At 41.6% G+C, this 22,377-nt stretch overlaps 1 protein-coding gene across 1 annotated transcript in view; it reads right to left on the minus strand.

Annotated features, from left to right (window-relative positions):
• Nucleotides 1-22,377, minus strand: part of LRIG3 (leucine rich repeats and immunoglobulin like domains 3) — a 46,288-nt gene that overhangs the window by 23,009 nt on the left and 902 nt on the right. The window contains exons 2-3 of the mRNA XM_082849873.1: nt 17,194-17,265; nt 16,910-16,984 (exon numbers count right to left, since the gene is read on the minus strand). Of these exons, the coding sequence (XP_082705999.1) occupies nt 16,910-16,984; nt 17,194-17,265 (147 nt within the window). The remainder of the gene's footprint in view (nt 1-16,909; nt 16,985-17,193; nt 17,266-22,377) is intronic.

Consider the following 22,377-nt stretch of genomic DNA (forward strand, 5'->3'; position numbering starts at 1 on the left):
TAACAACCACGAATATTTTGGTCATCTATGTTTGTTGATAGTACAAGGCGTTCCATGGTCAAATCACTGCTGAGGTCAAGTATAACCAGTCCCTTATAGACAAACACAGACTTAGGGGCCTGGTCAGCTGGAATGCAGATGGTTCCCTCAGGGTTCTCAGAGGCCATGGGAATAACAGGAGGCCCAGGTATGTCAGCCTCGGCTTCTCAGGCCCAACAATCATGGTTTCACTTCGTTGCTAATTTCACCTTTCAGCCTTTGCCAAATACCTTTAAGCAGAAGCAAACCCGACTTATATTTACATGATGATATTTGCTCTGAGAGTCCTGAAGATGCGACAATGAACAAGACGGATATGGTCCCTGACCTCACAGCACTGAAATTCTAGTGGGGGGGAACAGGCAGGCAAAAGGGAGTGGACACCAGAGGGATAAGTGGAAGAAGAAAGGACAGTCTCCTAAAAAGTGATGGGAGGGGTGTGGGCGTCAGCAAAACTTCCCGTGGCAAGGAGGAGTCTAGAGTTCCAGGCAGAAGCAAGTGAGACCAAGGCAAGCCTTCGTTCCCTTGAGGAAATGAGTGGAGACGGGAGAAAGAGGAAGTTGACGAGTGAGGTGCTGGGAGGAGAAGACAGTAGGTCAGGTGGGACCCTGTAAACCATGTTAGGCATTTGGCCTTTGTCTCAAGATCAAGTAGAGGGAGGAGGACAGAGGATTTCGAACGGCGGGGTGACAATATTCGATGTGCATTTTGAAAAGACTTCTCTGGCAGCAGTGGGTTGAAAGACTGGGTGGGGGACAGGCAAGAGGAAGTACAGAGGACAGAGGAGGGATGGAGGGGCAATGGCGACCGTCTGCCTGGACACCCGTTTTGGGGGTGAAGCACCGTTCTTCCTCTGGTTTCCAGGGCACAGGCCGTGCTTTCCCCCTCCCCTGACATACAGGCTCAGGTTTCCAGCTCTGCAGCCTCTGGACACTGGGACCCAGTTCAGCACTACTGGAGTTCCCATCCACACTCCTCACTACCCCTGTGCTATGTCTGCTTGTATGAGAGGCCCCCTAAAGCAGGGGGTCCCCTTTTGCTCAGGTGTGAGATGTGACTGACCAGAATAGCCCAGTTCTGGCATTCTCATGTCTGTAATCACTAGGAACATGGACAAATGTGTTATTCTTATATATAAGAAATGTGTGCATTTGTTCTGATACTCGGAACACCTGCAATGAATGTAAACCCGGACTAGATTAATAACAGTAAAATATAATCTATGAGGTTATTGACCACTTGGTACGATGATGATTGGTTCTTTTTGACTCACGGTGATCTCCAGAAAGCATGAGAGTCTCAAAAGAACTTTATGCACACCTAAGTGGATATAAATGGTATGAGTTTATTTCTGGAGTCAGAGAAGAGAGTCCCAGAGTGGAATATTCTTTGTGAGGAACCAGAATATCAGGTTTTTTCACACTGGAATTCCTGAAACCAATTAAAGTGTAGCTTCTTGGTGCATAAGAAATATCTGTCAATAGTTTCAGGTGTCTCCTACCTACTGCACAACATAAAGGCAGCTGAAGGCTTTGCAGCTTGATGTGTAAAGACGTGCAAACTTGGCTATTTAGAGAAGGTATGCACGTGTGGCATTTTCCTTTTAGAGAGGGTATGTGCAGTGAAATTTAATCTGAAACCATTTTTTTTAACATGTTGCAATGCCCCCCTTTCTTAGAATGCATTACCCTGACCACATCCCTGAAATCCAATTCAGTTACTGCAGCCAAAAAATTGCTGAATCCGTGGTCACTGCACACAACCATAGAGCAAGCACGTTAACCATACTGCCTGGGACAGTTGGCCTGGCCCCAAGGAAATACTGATTGCTATATGTAACTTGTAAGCAACTGGTTTAACACCATTTATAAAGGTATTACAAGCTGTTAAAGAAAACACGACATTTTGCAAACATATTAAAGATCACTTATATTTCCAACAATAACTCCTCTCCCCTCCCAATCCCCCTTCCCCACCAAAAAAAGGCTTCCTTGAAAACTACCTTGGCTGGAATAACTAACACCCTATAATATTAGGCTTCTTTTAGCAGAGAGACTTAGCAAGCAAAGAACCCCTTCCATGCAGATAAAAATAAACTGTCTCTGCTCATCTTTTTTTTTTTTTTCTAAAAAGATAATTAAGAAGTTTCATTAAAAGAACACATGTTTAGACTGGTCCACTGGTCCTGTGGCATCTAAGGATAAAGCCAACTGAGGAAGCTTTTGCAAGGAGAAAGATTCTTGATGAAGAAGCAGAGATATTAAGTAGCAAAGGAGCCACCGTAGGAGCAAAGAATCCGTTCTTTCTGCTAAAAGTCAGGTCAACATAAAATATAATTATCTTTTGGATTGTGAACATGATAAAGTTGCCCACAATGTTTTAAAATACAGAGATCCTTCAATAATCAGGGCCCTAGTTATGTGCCAATTATAATACATGTAAGCTTGAAAGAAGAACTATAAGTTGGAAACTCATTTGCACCACATAAAAAACCTTTTTTGATCCCCAAATATAAATTCTATTTAGTCCTTTTATATAAACAGAAATTTAAGGGCAGGTCCTAGAAGACAACAGGATTCTAAACAAGACACTTACTCAACCATTATTTTAATCTGAAATAATTGAAGTATATACAGTAAAAATTAACTCTACTTTTATTTAGTAAAATTAAAAAAATTTTCCCTACCTCTCTTTTGAGGCAGGGTCTTCCACAGCCATTTTCACAGGTCAAACCACTGCTATGGTTAAGCTGTGAGTTTGAGTCTCCCCATAAGTTTGTGATTTACTTGTGATTGAAGAAAATCTCTGATTCATATTTGGTTCCCAAAACTCAGGATTAAGTGAATGGATTCAAGATGCTGAAGTGACCAAATAGTCTTAATTAGTCTTTAAATTCTAGATCAAGCTTTAGATTGGCCCATAAGGATGTACCTCAACTGTGGTTCGAGATGCATACATCCATCAGAAAGTGGTATGACCACCACAGCTGCCAGCCAGAAAAAGTAACCATAAAACTGGGATTCCATACATCAATCAACCTGTCACAAGTAGGATCTCTTTGAAGCAGCAGTTCATACCACAGCTCCCCAGCAAGTAGATTTTGATTCTGTTCCCAGTTGTATGTCTTGATCTACCATACTTTGTAAACCTTGATTTTCTCACTGTCAATGGGAGGAAATGGAAGGAAATGTCCTCTTCCAGCTCTAAGGAGTTGTGGATTTGGATGACAATTCAGCAAATGACCAGATTTGCTACAGAGGCTTCACATAATCATCATATAAAACTGTAGCCTCTTACAGATCCTGGCCTCACTTTTGGGGGATTTCTTTCCTAGGGGAGTCCCACTGCCTGGCTGCCCAGTCTTCCTTGGTTTACTACCTCATTTTCCTGGGGCATATCCTCCATGAGCTTTCTAAGAAACCATCTGTAGAGGTACGTTTTTTTTTTTCATACTTGGAAATGTCTTTATGGGATTGACAGTTGGGCGTGTACTGAGCTGAGATTAGAAACCATGTTCCTTTGGGTTTTGAAGACTGTTTTACCCTATCACAACACTCAAGGATGTAAGTTTGAGGAGCCAGAGGCCATTCTGCTTCTCAACTCCAGTGTTTCTTAAATTGCAACAGGCACCAGAACTGGGAGTGGGGGGCTTCTTGGAGCACAGATTGTTGAGCCCCACACTTGGGGTTTCTGTTTCGGTAGGCCTGGGTGTGACCTGAGAATCTGCATTTCTACCAAGTTCCCAGATGCTGCTGATGCTGTGAGGCTCACACTGGGGAGGGGAGAACCACTATTTATCCTTACAGGTGACCTGCTTTGTATTTGATCTTTCCTCCTCTCAGAGCTTCTCTTTAACCCTGATGTTCTAAAAGAGCACAGTAATGTCCCTCACCGTAGGTTTTTTTTTTTTTTCCATTTGCTGGCACTCAGTAGGGCCTTTCAACCTAGAGATGTGTGTTCCGTGGCTCTGGGAAATTTTTTTGCCTCTTTGATAATTTCCTCTTTTCTAGTTCCACAGATGTCTCTTCATGGAATTCCAATTAGATTTCCAAGTTGATCCTCTCATTTTCTTATTTTTTCCTCTCCAGTTTTCCATCTTTTTATCTTTTGGTTCTTTCTGAGAGCTTTTCAACTGTCTTCCAACACTTCTATTACCTTTTTAAAGTGTCTGTTATATAAATATATATATATTTTTTTGTTATGGTTGTTTCGGCTGTGTTGGGTCTTCGTTGCTGCGCGCGGGCTATTCTCTAGTTGCAGCGAGCGGGGGCTGGGCTACTCTTCGTTGTGGTGCACGGGCTTCTCATTGCAGTCGCTTCTCTTGTTGTGATGCATGGGCTCTAGGCGTGCGGGCTCAGTAGTTGTAGTGCACGGGCTTAGTTGCTCCGCGGCATGTGGGATCTTCCTGGACCAGGGCTCGAACCCCTGTCCCTTGCACCGTCAGGTGGATTCTTAACCACTGCGCCACCAGGGAAGTCCCTGTTATTATATTTTTAACTTTTAAGGGTCCCTTTCTTATTTTCTGAAATATTCCTTTTATTATTATTATTTACTACTCTTTTCTTATTTTGTGGATATAACATCTCTCTTCTCTCTGGAGATATTAAGTTGTTTTGAAGTTCCCTTCTCCTTCCATTGTCTCTGGTTCCCTCTTCCTATGTATTTCGGACTCTGACTTTATTCTTACAAACCCTTTCAAGAGACAGTGATCACTAGCTATCCACTCATATTTAGTAAAAAGCAGCCCCGGAAAGCTTGCTGAGGGCTATGAGGTAAGGACTTGCTGACTGCTGAGTCTCACCACAGGTGGTCTGTTTCATGATGGATCCACATGCATCTGTCTAATCGCTCAGATCCTCCAACCTCCAGGCTGGTGGGGATAAGCCTGACTGCTCGTGTCTGGGAAGGTGAACAGGAACATAAGCTGAGGGGAGGACTGTCATCCTCATATTCAGATCAGACTTAATTTCCCTGACTGCAGAAGATGCTGCCCTCAATCCTCACCACTTGCCCAGCTGGGCCTGTGCCCCAAATTCCAGAGACTTCGTTTCAACTCTCTAGAGAGTAAACTTCTAGTTTTCTGCCTCCATCAAGGGAGGGTTGGTCACTGGGCCTTCAGTTTTGGAGGGGGAACCTGGAGGTCTGCTTCTTATAAAAGAGTTTTCACCAATCCCCCATTTTCAGTCCTACTCTGCATCCCTATCTTTACCGACTTTGAATTCCTGAAGCATCCTGAGCTTCTGCAGCAAAAAAGTGTTTGCTTCTTTTGGGATTCACTCCACTCTCTCTAAATCATTTACAACTTGTGTGCAGGATTGAAAGATTTTAATGAAATCTTTCATTTGAACTGTCTCCTCTCCTGTTTTCTCTTTGTTCCTGTCTGTGTGCACTTTAGTCCTTTATTTTCATTTTAAGGAGGTTCTAGGATGGAGCAGAGTGAAACAAATGTGCTCAGTCCACCATGCCTTATAGGACGTCTTTAATGGGAATCTGATCAGTGAATAAGACCAGTTTTTCTCTAAAAACCTTCCCTCACAAGTTACTGTAATTTTTTAAATTGAAACATCATTCAACTTAGTCTAACAAAAAATTAGCCTATGTAAATTTTACCTTAAGATGACACTATGAACCAGAAAACATGGCATCATTATTCTGAACCTCAAATTAATAAACAGTTCTCATACAGGGGATTAATCCTGTATGAACACATCAGGCTAAATTAATGTCACGTTATTTTTCTGATATGGTCCACAGACCAATGGGCTAGGAACATCACAAACACAGAATGTCTTGATCTCACCAAGTACTTAACTTGTCCTTGTGAATAAGACACAGAATATGCGGTGGTGATGATCACACAGACAAGTGAGTTTGCATCCCTAGTCTTTATTCAGAGACTGGCATGGACCTTTAGGGAAGATGCTAAGTGGTCTGCTACTGAGGCTGCCTGTGACCTTGTGCTGTCAACGTTTGTATGAATATGAACAGAGATGTGAATAATCAAGTGCAACTCATCCATTAGATATGATCCCAAACCTCTCAATATACTAAAATGATGGTCTAGAAGCAACTAGAGAAATTAAGCTGGGGAAAGGCAGTGTTTTGAATTTTTAATCAATCATTTAAAAAGGCCTATTTGGAAGCAATTCGTGCGAGAATGACAATAGACTTGGGGATCTCGGCTGACCGCAACTTGGTATGTGCCAATAATACAACATGGTCCTTAAAAAGCTAACATCATGTTATGCTTCATTAACATCCCATATTCTGGTCAAGAGACACAGTCCACCATGTTCTGCATTAGACCCCATCTCAATATCTTGCTCTGGGCACTGGAGGTTAGTGTCATGCTAAAGGACGACTGTGACAGGAGGACTTTCAGAGCCTAGACCTGCACTGCCCAGCATAATAGCCACCAGCCACATGTGGCTCTTTAAATTTAAATGAAATTTAAAATTTAATTCCTCCATCACACCAGCCACATTTCACGTGTTCAATCCCCATGTGTCCAGCGGCTACCTCAGTGGGCTGCACACATTTCCATTATCGCAGAAAGCTCTACTGGACCGCACTGGTCTAGACCCCACATCGTATAGAAAATGGGAACTGGAACTTGAGCCAGGAGAAGAGAAAGCTTTAAGAAGACCTTACAGGTTAAGACTTCTCAGTATTATGTTACGATGCGGAAAATAGACTGAAGTTGTTCTCCCCGGTGCACAGACCTAGGACAATAGGTAGAAACTACAGAAAGGCAGAGCCCAGCTTAACAAATAAAGAGTCCCAGCAATTAGAACTATTCCAAATGGAACAGCTCCTCACCCAGGAGTGAGCTTTTGTCCCCGGAAGGGCTCAAGGGGAGGTTGCATAACCTCTCTTCCAGAGAGCTCTCTTCAGTGAGAAATGTCTCTTCCAACTCAGTTACAAGGATTGCATGCAGACACTCAAAACTAACATGACATGGGTTCTGACCAGTTATATAATATAGTAAACCATTTCTAATTCCCTTCACCCTTTTCTTGATACCTGTATGAGGACAGAGGTGAGGAAGTGAAAGCAAGACTGACAGGAGGAGGAGAATAAGAGGAAAGAGGGATTTATACGATGAACTGATGAGTGTCCTGACTCTGTAAACATGCATTCATCTTTAAAGAGTACTGCCCTCCGTTCCCAGGCCAATACCTTATGCAGGATGACATGGCCATTGGTGATGAAGTACAAAAGCATCTTATTTTCTTCAAAAAAAATTATGCTCATTTTGATTCTAACTCCGTATGTTCGTTTTGTTATAAAAAATTTAAAATGGTTTGTGCATTGTAAAACTGACAGTCCCAGAATGTATACCATGTTTATCCTGTGCTGAACGGTACTTGCAGTGAATATTACCTTAATATTTCATGCGGCCTTCAGCCTCAATCTAGAGACTGCTCTATCTACCAGCTAAAGCTTTCTGGAGAGGAAGGGAGACAGCCAGGCCGGTGACTTTAAGTGCTAGAAAGGACGTGCTAATATTTATAACTGTCTTTTCTTTCATGTTTTGAATTTAGTACTTAAGCAACTTGCAGCCAGACAGAGAAGGGGAGGTGCTGGTTAGAGCCCTGTTTCATTGTTCTGGTCTCTCTAACCAACAACTAGATCCCATACCTCTAGGCTACGGAGGACAGCACAGACAGTAAAAGAAGGGAGAGAAGGAGGAAAAGTAACTAGGCCAGGACAGAGACACATGTTGAATCTTGCCTCCCAGTCATGAAAAGCAAATGCTATAACGTTATTGTTTTGTCTGGTCTTGGAAGCACAAGCCTCACAAGCAGAGAGAAGTCTCTGGCAGGAGCTGTATTTGATACTTCAAAGCAGCCAACAGAAGGCTAATGTGAAGTTGAGGGAAAGGATGAGAAAATGCTGTAGGTTCAGGATAAACACTGGTAAAACAGGAGTTCTTGTGGCAAGTTATACTGGAAGGTCAAGTTCGAGGGACTGTGGGTCAATTTTATGGGCTCCAAGAGCCATCATTGAAGAAAGGTGCCCAACTGGGTCACCAAGTCAAATATAAGAATGTTGCCACCTTGGAACAAAGTTTTATTAATGAAAATAATTTTAAGTGTGTACAGAGAGGCAGGAACAAAAAGGTTAACTGACTAGTCTCCTCTGCAATTAACTATGTATTAATTTGGACTGGGAAACTGACTCAGTCATTCATTTAGCAAACATGGACTGAGTGGCCACCATACGCCAGGCGCTGAGTTACATGACAGAGTTACAACGGGGACAAAAACAGACATGATCTCAGCTTTTATAAAGTTTCATTCTGGTGGTGGGAGTGGACATTAAAGAATCACAAATATACAACTGAAAATGGGATTGCATTTATGATAACAACATAGACACTGTAAATAAATGAGATATGAAAATGTGTAGGTCTAACTTAGCAAAAGCTGGGGGCGGGTGAGTATTTCTAGGCAAAGGGACTTGAGGCAGGAACAAGCTGGCACATTCCTAGGAATGAGGAATGATTCTAGAGAAGGCTAACAGGAAAAGAGGACTCAGGTCACGCAGAGAATTGTCTATCTTGAGAAGAATTTTTGCTCCTGATCTAAGAGCAATGGGAAATTCTTGAAGGGTTTAAAGAGCCATGACACGATCACAAATTTATGTTTCAAATACAGCCACTGTAACTTGAGAATACAAAAACCTAGCAAATGTGTATTTTGGGGACCAGTTTATGATTAAATGTGAAGGTAAACTTAGAGAGTATTACACATACGGCTCTGTGTACAGTGAGCTCTCTTATGTGCAAATCACATACACACATTTTAAAATCCAATAAAAGATTACAACTTATCATATTAAGGTGTTTATGTGTTTGTTCTGTAAGACATGGGCTTCATGAGCTTACTGCTATTAAACACAGTAATGTCTGGCTTGCTTGTACTGGTGAAGGTGGTGGCCCTCAAATGCAATGTCCTTCACATATGAAGACACTAGTCCATTTATCCTCATCTGTAGAGCACACAGTTGGGGATGAATTTTTCAGTTAAGGTGGTCAAATTCCTTGGGCTCATCTACACCCACATGTGGGTAAAGATGGGATACAGTTTGTGTCCACTTCATCAGAACCCTGATTCCCCAGAAACTGAAGTCCTCATTTTAAGTGAAGTGTCTCCCTAATTTCCTTAATTGACATGATACACTGGTGACTGCTTTTCAAATACTGATTTATATAGGCTTTGGTTTAAAAAAAAAACCTTTGTTTTTACCTTTGAGCTTTACCTCCCGGTTATAAAATTACTTAGCTATACCATCACTTGAGAACATACAAAAATGCTTGCCTTTTCCACATGCAGCTTTATTTCTGAGCTGTGAGCTATTAAAATAACAATGTATTTTCAAAGTTATAAGCAGAATTTGGTGAATCATTTAAATAAATTCTGTGCCAAGCAACCAGGCAATAGCCTCTTCAGTCTCCCAAACTGATTTTTCATTAGTCTGATCTGGGGACTGTAATGAGAATACATGCTTCTGGATGGAATTCCCACTCGACATGGTGCCGGGTTCAGTACACAGTTAACAGAACACTGCAGATCTGACTTCTAGTCATTAGTCCAACTCTACTCCTTTCAGCATACAGAATCCCACACTCACGTGACTCCCACGCAATGGTCAATTTCCTTTTGTGGGAAAAGGAGGTGTGGCCCTAACATACAGCAAGGCTCAGAGCAGAGAACAGTTCTAAAGATGGATGGATAACAGGTATTCGGCAAGGCATAACTGTTAATTATCAAAGTCGCATTACTGAGTGGTCTATGACACTTGACTTTGAATATGAGCACTGTTTAATGACTACTTGAGAAAAAGGAGAGAAGCAGATTTGGTGCTTAATTGAAATGTAGTTATTTCATTCCTCTGCTTAAAAAAAAAGTCAATTACTCCCCCAAAACCTGTAAAACACCGAAGCTGATCCCTGTCAGTGTAACCAAGTCTCCTTCCCAGTCCAGGCCTCACTCACCCTCTCACTCTACATACATTGAAAGGACAGCCCTCCTCTGCTTCTATTAACCAGGGCATCTCCTCCTTGGAGCATCTCTTTATTCTTTATCGTCTGTCTGCCCATTACATTCATTCAAAGCCCCTGGGAGGCAGAGGCCGGGTGCTATTTTTCTTTGTTCTCCAGCACTCAGCACATAGTAGGTCGTGTTCTGGGGGCACTTTAAACAGCTCCAAATCCACCTTATAGTTATATAAACCCTCAGGTTAGAAACGGTGTTCATTTAGTAATTATAATTGGGTGCTCACTGATTTTTTTGGAACTATTTGAAGAGAGCAAAAGTTTTCCTGATAACTCACCCCAAATGCCAAGTTCTTCCTCCCTCCCTCATCTATTGCTACCAGGATAATGTTTCTAAATCCTGCCCTCCTCCGGTGACCCTCCTGTTCGAGAATCCACTGTGAGCCGCCCCCCCCACCCCGCCCCAGTCTCTGTGCCTTCCCCCAGCCCACTGCAACTGTATCAGCAGCAGCTGTGGTCGCTCACGCCATCCGGAGCCCTTTCATGTACAATATGCCATTTGATCCTTCACCGGAACCATATGAGATAGACGGGCAGACATCTTACACTGTTCCTACAGATAAACAAAGCAGAGTTCATTAGCTCTGCCTGAGGTCAGACAGGTCATTAGCGTGAAACAAGACAAAAACCTGGGGGGCCCCATTTCCAGCTCAGGTCTCTACTTCCGCACAAGGGCCCGAGATCTCTCATCTGCCCAGATATTTAATGAGAACCTCTTATGTGCCAGAGACTGGACTGGGCTCCTGAGGTGACAGAGAGCTCAGTAAGACACGAGTCCAACCCTGGAGTGAGAGGTATGACACATGCCATGGGAGAACCACAGGTACTGCGCTTGTAGGAGTTCCAAAACTGAAGAAAGAAAGGTCACCACCCTTCTCCAAATTCTACAATGACTACTGTTCATGCTACAGGAATGGCTAAGACTCCCTACTACCCAGGATTGTTCTCCATAGCATATAAATCAGACCAGACCTCTGATGGAAGGCAGGACTCTCATCCCCAAAGCCTCTCCCATGCAGGAGGACACATGATGTTATGGGGCCACATCTCAGGCAGACTCAGGTTCTAAAGCCCGTGGAGGGGGGAGGATCATCTATCATTGACACACCCCTGAAAAACCCTTAAAACACCAGCAAAGGTTTTTTATGCACACATGTGTTCTCTCTCTCTCTCTCAATGATTCCTGTAGGGCCAGTTTTTCCTTTGGTGTTAGGACAGATCAATTTCCTGTTTTGTTGTTGTCGTTGTTTTGTATTTTGAATTTTTAGTTCAGGACCTGATGAAGTAGTTCCCATGCACATTGGGCACAGGGGCTAGGAAATATATCTATCTCTGAAGACCAGTCATCCTCAGTCGTCTGAGATATACAAACTTCAAAAGGCAAATGGGAAAGGGGGCTTTTATTTCCTGCATACTTTCACTTCACACACACTCCAGGGCATGCGCTCGCTGGGCAGAATGCTGAGCTAAATCCTTCTGCTACTTAAATTACTTCTCTTGTGTTCTTCCTTTCTTTCTTTTTATTATTAGCATTGCTGTTGCTATAATTTTTTATTTTGTTTATTGCCAAGCATGCACAGCTGAACACAGGTTAAGACACAGGTAGGCATTTTCTCCACTGTACATTTTTAGCCTCTTCTATAGACTAAGTCTCTAGGAGGAGATCTGTCTGAATCATGTTAAATGCATGTGGTTGTTCCATAAGTATTCCTTAATTCAATTCATATACGAATTAAGCACCAATTGTATGCCATATAACCTGCATTAAGCACTAGGGAAAACAAGAGTCAGCCCCAGAGGCCTCATAGTCAGGGGAGAAAAATATGAGCAGGGTCATCTCATGGCCATGTAGCAGTTGGATATACAAGGCAAGATGGGCCTGGACAGAGCAGGGGAGGCTTACGGAGATGACCCCCACCCCCAGGATGCTCCTCATGACTCCCTTCCTCACCTGCAGACCTTAACTCAAGTGTCACATTCCCGGTGGGCCCCTCCCCTCAGCCCCATTTAAAACTGTAAACTGCTCCCCCTCTTCCACCACACATACTCCTATAACTCCTCTCTCCCTAGCACTTAGTTCCTTCTGATCATATCTCTCTCTTTTTTTTGGGGGGGGGGTGCTGTGTCAGGTCTTTAGTTGCGGCATGCGGGATTTTTTTTTTTTTGCGGTACGCGGGCCTCTCACTGTTGTGGCCTCTCCCGTTGCGGAGCACAGGCTCCGGACACGCAGGCTCAGCGGCCACGACTCACAGGCCCAGCGGCTCCGTGGCATGTGGGATCTTCCCGGACTGGGGCACGAACCCGTGTCCCCTGCATCGGAAGGTGGACTCTCAACCACTGCGCCACCAGGGAAGCCCAGTTGCGGCACGCGGGATCTTCACTACAGCGCACAGGCGTCTCTCTAGTTGTGGTGCACGGGCTCCAGAGTGCGTGGGCTCTGTAGTTTGCGGCGCGTGGGCTCTGTAGTTTGCGGCACGCGGGCTCCTACAGTTGAGGCACATGGGCTTAGCTGCCCCGCGGCATGTGGGATCTTAATTCCCCGACCAGGGATCAAACCTGCGTCCCCTGCATTGGAAGGCGGATTCTTAACCAATGGACCACCGGAGAAGTCCCATCTCTTATTTATTTTACTCTCCGTCTTTTTCCTTCCATGAGAAGATCAGCCCCACGAAGGCAGGGATTTCTGTCTGTTTTGTTCACTGTTGAACTTTGGCCTTAGAATAGCACCGAACACATAGCAGGATTTGGTAAGTCTTCAAAAAGCAGCCTTCCTGACCATCCTAAAGGGCAGCCGACCGAGCTCTCCATCCCTTCGCCCTCCTTTCTTTTCCTTCACAGCCATTATCAAGAACTGAAGTTACCTTTTCTTTTAAAGTTTGTTTACTTATTTTTCTCTCACCCCTCACATGGACAGAAGCTTCACAGTAAGAGGGAGTTTTTTGTCTGCTTTGTTCATTGTGGTGTCCCCAGCACTCTAAACAGAACCTGGCACTGTTTGTTTCTTTGATAAATTTTTGTTGAATGAATGACCGTCATCCCCATGCCTGTGGCTCATGTCCACTGACCACTCAGCTTATGCCAGGCAGGTTTCACTACATTCTCTCTCCCAATCCTCACCACAACCTGATGAGGTGTGTGCTTTTATTATTCTCGTTTTATAGAGTAGGAAGCACAGACAGACTGTACCTTGCCCAAGGGCACAAACTACCAAAGAGAAGAGCCAGCTATTAATGGCAAGCCATCCAACCTGAGCTTTGCTTTTAATCACTGTTCTACTGACTCGATGGAAGCTGCACTATGGGACAACAGGGCCACCATCGCATCAGGTCTACTGTGGTGGCTTCCTCATTATCTGGCCCCTCTAAGCCCCCTCCTGCCACTGCCAGGCCATTCTCCACACTAAAGCCAGAATGACATTTTCCAATAGCAAAACTAATCACCTCACTCTGTTTTAAGTCACTTCAATGGCGGTGGCGCACACCTGTTGGGGTCCCACCGGCAAAAGTGATCAGTATTTGTAATAACCTCTCTAGAAGGATGACACTGTCATCTCTGAAAAAATGACAGGTTATGAAGAAAAGGATGGACTTGGGAGAAATGCTCTACCTTCGAGATAATAATGAAAAAAGGCTTATCTGGTTATGACAACTTGGCCTCTTCAGTAATTCAGAAATATGTATGTAATATCTGATCAGAATCTCAAGTAGATGTGTTAAAATGGATTTACTTGGGCCCCACCCAAACACATTAATTCAGAATCTCTAGGGATGGGGTCAGGAAATCTACATTTTCACCAGTAATCTAGGTCTCCCTTTGACATTCCTTCATGTAAACCTTTTCAAGTCTAAGATACTAGGCAAAGCACCTGCATGTTGGACGATACCATATAAACGATCAGTGTCAAGACAAGACCCAACTAGCTCTATTTTATGACCAATAAGCCCTCTTGTTCAACAGTAATGTTACATAACTTATGGATTCAAACCTGCCCTAACTCAGGTTACAGGTTTCAAAAATGTCCAAAGTTGGGCAGCTCGTGCAACATACAAGAAGCCAGAACTATCACATCTGGTAAAATCAACTCGCTTATGCCAGGTCAACGGTTTTAGTATAAGATATGCTCATTCCAAAAATTATTCCACTTCTTTCCTTAAAATATACCATCCTGCCATGTGTGGCTAGGAAATTAAGAAAAATAAACACAAAACACAAACCATGTTTTGCCCACAGCGTGCCAGTTGACTTCTGAGCTACTGCTGTGTGGGATTCAAAGGAAAGCAAGTCTATTCAGGTCTTTTACCTCCTGAAAATTCCCATGGTCAGGGATGAGCTTTGTTAATGGGGAAGTTGAATGCTCATCCAACCTGCATTCCAAGATGCTGGCATTCTACCAGGCTTCCCTGACATTATCAGAACTGGTCCCTAAGTGAATTCATCTCTGGCCATGGGTGACAACTGACCCAATATTAGTTGTTGGCTCCTGCAGCTGAGAGAAGAGGAAGGTCTTACCAGGTACAGTCTTCCCTGCATCCAGGCCGTCCAGCTGGCAGAGGCCCTCACCGCACAGAGCAGCAATGGTATAAGAAAGAAATCTTGACAGAAGTCAGATAGTCTTGGGAACTACTTGGAAAGATATGGGATTTAATTGTGGTGCTATAGCAAATTTCTAATCTGAGCCATGTTATGTGGTTTAACTTTTTTTTTTTTTTGATATTTCAGAAATGTACTTAAGTACTGACTTTTGGCTCTGGTTATTTTCAAGTGCTTCTATATAAACAAAAACAGTCTACCCTATGCAAGACAGAAATTAACAGTGCTTTAGAAACAATGACTATGTATTACGAAATCCAAAGAAGCCTACAGAAGAAACAAAACATTTACAGAAAAGAACAGCCAGAGAAGTAAATTTTTCAAGGTATTTCACAGATATAAAAACAATGTTTACTATGCACATGGAATTAGCAGGTCCGTGACATAAATTACTCTTTGGAGAGTCTGTGTGATCTAGGCAATAAATAGGATCTATCATTATATAAGAGGAACAAAGCAATCCCTGGTTAGATGTACTACGACAAATTAAGGGGAAGAAAGTGAGATTATTCGAGTTCAGTAAAGTTTATTCAGCACTCACTAAAGTGAAACACAAACAAAAATATGGAGAAGAGTTCAGATGTTGAAGGTTTCTAGTTTTCTAATTACAAACTACAGCTTTAACGTGTAAAAATCACTAGGCTATTTACTTCTCATCAAACTTTCTAATTTCCTTACAAGTTCTTACGCTTTCACCTCTATACCATGCCAAAGAGAAGATTGTTTTCCTCATCCCACCCAGATTCCCAAACTCTACTGCAGACCCTCTCAGCCATGAATCATGCAGTGACCCTCAAGACCCCCTGAACATGCTGACAGTATCTGCCAATACACAGGACAAGGACAGCAGGGCAAGGAAGTGGCATTCCCTGGGATTTAAATAGGCCCCAGTGGTCAAATGAGAATAGCTCAAGATGTTAAGGATACCAAAAGCAGTATTCCATTCAGCCTCCAAAATTTTAAGCAACTGGGAAAGCCAAAACAGGTATTAATGCTAGCATAAAAACCTTTTTTAAATTCAGTGTTTATTTGTCAAATACCAACTGCTTTTTCTTTTATTCCTTTCTGTTTCTGATCTTTGGAAAAACCCCATCAGTATCAAATGTCACTTAGTTCTCATTCAGACAGAGGAAAGCAGACACAGCGGCTGTACCCGTGACTTAGCTGACCTGGGCCCTCAGTAAAAACAAACCTCTATAAATCACCAGATGTAAGCAATTGGGTAGTGATCACTGTAATTAATTGAACAGATTTCCTGAAATTTACTGTACAATTTCAACCCTCCTAACACCTTTCCCAGATACAACTAACAATGGTGCTTTTTTTCTTAAGTTGTTTGAAGGAGGAAAACATTTTAAACTTCAGTGGCTTAAATATATTTCTAAATTACTCAAGATTAAGGTGGTAGACTATTTAATTTTAGAAATCAAACCATGCTCATTCTAAATGCTGTCTTTAAAGGCCAAAAGTTAACATTATTCCAAAACATCTCCACTGCATGAATATAAACACGTGATCTGCCCTAGTAATACACAAAATTTAACACAATTTTACTCTTATCTGAAAACTCAGAACTGCAAAATAACATGCAATGATATTTCTAACTTCAATGACCTATTGAATTTTAACTGTATCAAGTCGATATTTTGATTTGATGTTTCTGGACCTTGATTTCCACTGCAGGCGCCACACTTAAAAGAGGAGAAAAGAGGATACCTCAGTGCTTCATTACCGACTCCATTTCTCCTCCCCAAATAACTCCGATCGTTCTCCACTAGGAATTATGTAATACCGAATCCACAGATCCCATGTAGACCATTGAGTTAAGTCCTAGTCACCATAATTAAATACATGTCCCTATGGGGTGAAGGTGGCTTCTCTGAGTCTTTAAGGCCACAGCAGCAATAACAGCATAGTGTTAAGTGTTCTTGTTACAATGATACTTAAAATTTAGGAGCGCGCGCGCGCCAGAGAGAGAGAGAGAGAGAGAGAGGGGAGAGAGAGAGAGAGAGAGAGAGAGAGAGAGAGAGAGAGAGAGAGAGAGAGAGAGAGAGAGGGAGAGAGAGAGAGAGGGGCTAGGAAACAAGTCAACCAGTTTAAAGGAAGCTTATTTTGCTTGTAAGATCTGTACTCTAGCCCATATGGAACGGCCCCCTCCTGCCCCCCCCCCCGCCCCGTCCCCGCAAACATACATTCAAAACCCTCCTAACGTTCACTTACAAGGAGAGAAGTGTAATATTTGCTGAGACTGGCCCTAGATTTGGAATGGTCTCCAATTCATTGTTGTTCAGTTTCCTATAAATGCCAAAAGAGAGAGAGAGAGAGAGAAGCAGATTATGCAATCTGTAATCCACAGAGGTGAAAACTTTATAACATTATTTAAAGATCCCTCCCAAGTTAAAAGTTTTAAATAATTCCCTGTAACCCAAACGTTCTTTACAACTAAATACTGTGATAGGTGGTACATTTGATTCCAACCGCAAGCAGAAAGTAGCTGAACTCACACTTCTCGAAGGCTGTGAAGGTGGCTCGTGGAACTTGCCTTGATGAAAGAAAATCTGTTGTGACTTAAGTCCCTATGAAAAAACAAAAATAAAATTATAAGTAGTTTCCAAAAATCACTAATAATGCTTAATGATGGGCAAGACAGAGTGGATTTATGAACTCCTCGCAACACTAGCGACAGCATAAGAAATAATTAGTCCATCCTGCCCATAAACGAGAGGGCAAACTCCAAAATACAAACTCTGAGGACAAAGTTAGTTCAGGAGGCTGGCAGATTCAAATGCTCCAAGCCCGCAAATGTTTTAGGAGACGGGTTTTGGTCCAGGGTGAACAGATCCTTTGTGAACTGGTTGTTTTGCTTCACCCTCCCCATCCACTACCAACTCCTCACTTCCACCTTGATATGATGAAGTCATAGCTTATGAAAAGTGGCTAATTAGTCAGGTTGCTGAAACTAAAACCTCTAAAGAAACCTATTATCACAAAACTAAGCATCAGAGTCCTTATTACAATCAAAGTAGAAATTCCTTTTCACACATATTTGTTTCCCTGGGTTAAGGCAACAAATTGTTTAAAGTACTGCTCTGTGTGTGTGTGTGTGTGTGTGTGTGTGTGTGTGTGTTGAGCAGGTAGGAAACAACCCAAACTCTCTGCTTTCCTGTATTCTCCAAATCTCAGTATCTCAATATAATATATAATTTAAACCACATCAACCACCTAACAAAGTTTAGTAGACTGTTCAGAGATCCGTGATCAGATTTCTTTTCAATTATTAAAATAAACCTGCCTCTAACTCAGAGACTCAATGTAACTTAGTAACCATTTCCATAGGACATCAACCAAACGCCTACGTATGCAGTATTCTAGGCTAGGACGTCAGCTCAGCATTGAGGATGAAAATGTGAAACAAAATCCGGCAAATACTTGGTTATATTGGTCAATACACTAAGTGCCTTCAAACTGGTCTAAGGAAAATGAAATGGCTGAACAGCTACTGAAAACCAGGCTGCCACACAGGACGGCTGAAAGCTCTCCCACTGAAAGAGGCATACCCACCCTTCCTAGATTAATTCCTTCAGTGCTTATAAGTGAAGAGTTTTTAATAACCGAAGTTAGAGATAACCAGACTTGATTGGAGAAAAGCAGGAACCATTTGCTATACATCAATACCTAAGTATGCCTCCCGCAACAAAAAAAAAAGGCAGAGAAATCACATCCAGAGAAGCGCAGTGTTACTTTGTGCACATCCATTAGGGTAACAATTAGAAATCAGAGATCCTTTCAGTCTTTGAATTTTTGTTTTGACAATAAACCTGGATTTCTCTATTTCACCTAAAAGGAAAAAAAATTTTTGCAAAAGGTTTTATTTGAAACATGTTTGCCTAAAGACCTACCAGACAGTAACAGACATGAGCAGATTTGTTCCGGTAGAGTTATAACATGAAAAAAAATCTGGCACAGTCTTTAAACTATAAAAATCCTGCAATTACAACCACTGCTGTGCATGCTCCCCACGCTGGAACCAGACACTTTCCCTCACGGCCCAGCTCGCATCCATCTGGAGTTCATCAAGGAAACCATGGGCCCCACGGCTCACGTTAGGATTCAGACAAAACCTGTGTGCTTTTAGCACCCCAGGCAGTCACAGATTTCCCACAGGCTTTAAAAAACAACCGTGGAAAAGAGGTCTTCACCTGGGAGGTAGCCTGAATCAACAGAAAGGCTCATTTGGACCCACTCAACTAAAGAACGTTGCACTAAGCCTACAACTGCATCCCCTATTGTTTCAAGAGTTCAGTGGAAAGGGGGCACCCATCTGGCATTCCCAGCTCACACAGGTGATTTTCTTTTTGATTAGAAAAAACAAAAATTCCACTTTTCATTTCATTTTAAGGATTATTTCTCAGGGCAATCCGGTGAGGAAAAAAATAAAAAAATAAAAAGATTGCGTGCTTTAACTTTTTTTTTTTTTTCCTGACCAGTAACAGGATGAAATCTCCAACAAAAGACCTGTAAAATGAGAAACTGTGCCTTCAGAGAACAGGGCACATGCTGGGGACCCCTCACTTCTGATCCAGAAGCAGGAGCTGGCAACCTTAAATATTTCAGTTATTGTGACACACTTCCATTCCAGTGCTGTGTGTACTATTAAAACCACATTATATGGGGAAGAAAAAAAAAAAAATCATCCCTGAAGTGACTTTTACTGCTAAATACTTAAAGCCATGAAACTTTTAATGCACCTAAATTTAGATTTAATACAGTTTATGTTTCAGAAACGATTAAAGGATGCCATATTTTCCTAAATCTCCTTGTATTGCTTTTTATGGCTAGACCATTAAAAACAAATTCAACTTGTACAATGTCGATGTTTTCTTAAACCCCATTACATTCAATAAGGAAGGCAGATGCTTTGTTTTTTTAGATTTCCAGTAATGACCACCTTCCCCAGAAACCTTTCCTAAAAAACTTTTTGTAATGAGGTTAATAAATGGGAAAGGTGGCGAGGTAGGGAGGTGTGAACTATTTACCCAAAACTCAGCCGGCCAAACACTTGCAAACCAAACTCTACACAATAGAGAGAAGTCTCTTTTCCTGCATATTAGCAAGCGAATAAATATATATGGAAAATAATTAATATACAACATTTGGTTCCAGCTCTCATTTTCCTCCTTTTAGCATTTGGAAATCTGACTTCCAAGTCAAATTTTAAAATGCAAATCCAGCACAGCTTCTTAATCAATCCCACTGGGGCCTGCAGAGCTGCTAATTCAGCAGAAATCTGGAAGGCTGAAAAACAAAAAGCCAAGCTGTAGCTGTTTTAAGACACTGATCCAAAGTGACTCATAAATCAGCCTGCTATGTTCAAGTTTTAGTCTGGAAAATATAGAAAAACAGCTGTGAAAATCATAAGGACTAATACCCCTAACCCGAGCCCCAATTTTGGTATGAACCAGAGGATTTATAACAGGCAGACACTAAAGAAGCCACACCAGCAGAAAGTACCTTTCAGACTTTTTTTTGCCTGAGCCCAGCTAACTCAAAGCTTTCTATGTGAGAAGACAAATAGTTCTGAAATTCCATTGAGATTTTAATAATACTTGAAACTCTTCTTGATAATTGGGCAACTTTTCCCTCTTTTGGCTAAGTAAACATATTCTAACTAGCACTCCTCTTTGGGCTCCCAACTCGTTGTAAGCACATACTCTAGATGTAAACTCCAGTCTGCTTTTAAAGGCAGTTGTAAGGAACGCTGAAAATACTGACTGTTTTAAGAGCCACTTTCATTAAAGGATTAAAAGTTCCTTTTTGAAAAGAGAACTAACTACACTATGACGATTTTACAGCTCAAACAATTCAACTTTTCACACATGGGATTCCTATGGCCATAAATTACAACTGAATAAACTGGAAAAAAATACACGCACACACGTACATTAAATAGATTAAGTTTTTAACTTACCAATTCAACAAATGAAACAAAAGCTAGACACCAAACTTTTTCTGAAGAGTGCTCTCAAGAAGTATTCCTAAGGAGAACTTTTACTTTAATTACCTGAGGAAAAGGAAGTTAAGATATGGGGAAGAACAATATGCATTTTTCTACTTATTTCTGAACTCTGGGAACAGTCTCCTTAAAAGCTTTTCAAATTATGTAAAATTTAAGAAGCAGCTATCTTATGCCTCCTGCTCCAAATACCGAGTTAAACAGAAGTTAAGGCTCAATTCCATGTATTTTTTCTGCTCCTTTCAAAGGTGGAGAAAGGAGACCTCTAGAGCTTCAGGCACAAACAAAAGAAACATTTACAATCAAGAATTTGGACCACATGGTTTGGTGACAACTACAAAGTCACACAAGTACAAGAATGACAGAGCTGTCCAATGAGTGATCACAGCAGGGTTTCTGACAACAGGCGTAGTGCTTATTTGTACAAGTGGAACTTATTTTCGCATACATTTAAGGAATGTGGACTTGTATTAAGACAATTTACTGCTGGCGGAAATGTAATTAAAGATTGTGCTAACCAAATAAACTGTAATTTGTTTTTAGTGTGCCACCAAATTATCTGCAAAACAAAATCCTAATTAGGTCAGCTACTTTTAAGACCAGGTTTGAATAGGTATCAAACCCCTTTTGGTTTAACTCAACTTCTAATCAAGAGCAATACAGTTTGTTTTTTTTTAAGACATCCAATTTTTAAAAGAGATATTCACACACAAAAATATACTGCACCCTGGCATGATCCGATAGGCCACTTAACATTGAGAAACTACTGAATATAAGTTAGATCTGGTGAATGATTTGAGCATTTCTAAACACACCCCAGGAAGCACTGTATTCTTTCTCTTTCTCATCCCTCTATTATTCATACGTGTTCACCTCCAGTCATTCAAATGTTCAGTTCCATATGATGTCAATAGAGCCATTCACATCTCATGAATAAGGCAACATGACCTCCACAAGAGGCAATTGAACAGAATTAGCCACAACTAATTGAAAGTCTTCCTGCTTTAGGTTAAAGCCCTTATCTCCTTCTTCAATTGTAATAAAAACTACTAAACAAGACATTCCATGATAAAAGATTACATATCAACCTAAAACTCTCTACTTCTACTTTTTTTTATTAAACTGAGGCATATTGACACAAAGAATATGCTTTTGATGGTCCACAGTTCTACAAATAAAGACTTTGATGAGCACAATGATTTAAAAACACAATTTCTTAAACTACCTGATCAAACTTCCTACCACTATTATTTGGATGTTAGGACAGTCGACTAGAGTTGTTTCCAGAGTTTCAAATTTCCACTGCAATCCTGAGCCAAATCTCAGGATTAAGGATGGACTGCACTTTTGTTATTTTAACAGGATAGCTACTTTGAAAAAATAGAAACACAAGTTTTGACTGTTTACATTTTGCACCAATCTTCCAACTTTAACAAAACGAGAGTGGGAGAGAACAAGATGACATTTGGAACTAAACTACATTTTCTTCCTCGTTCTGGCAGTTGGCAGTGATTTCAGGTTTTCGGACTTCACATCTAGCATCCCCAAACTTGCATAACAGCACCCAGCGCTCTCTCCTAAACCTTCTGGACCTGCTGAGAAGCTACATAAATCACGCTCTCGGTTCTGAAACAACTCTAGTTCCTTCCCTTCCTTATCCATTGATCACTCTTGC

The sequence above is a fragment of the Leucopleurus acutus genome (assembly GCF_964270905.1).
Source record: "Leucopleurus acutus genome assembly, chromosome: 11".
In the NCBI taxonomy this organism is placed as follows: domain Eukaryota; kingdom Metazoa; phylum Chordata; class Mammalia; order Artiodactyla; family Delphinidae; genus Leucopleurus; species Leucopleurus acutus.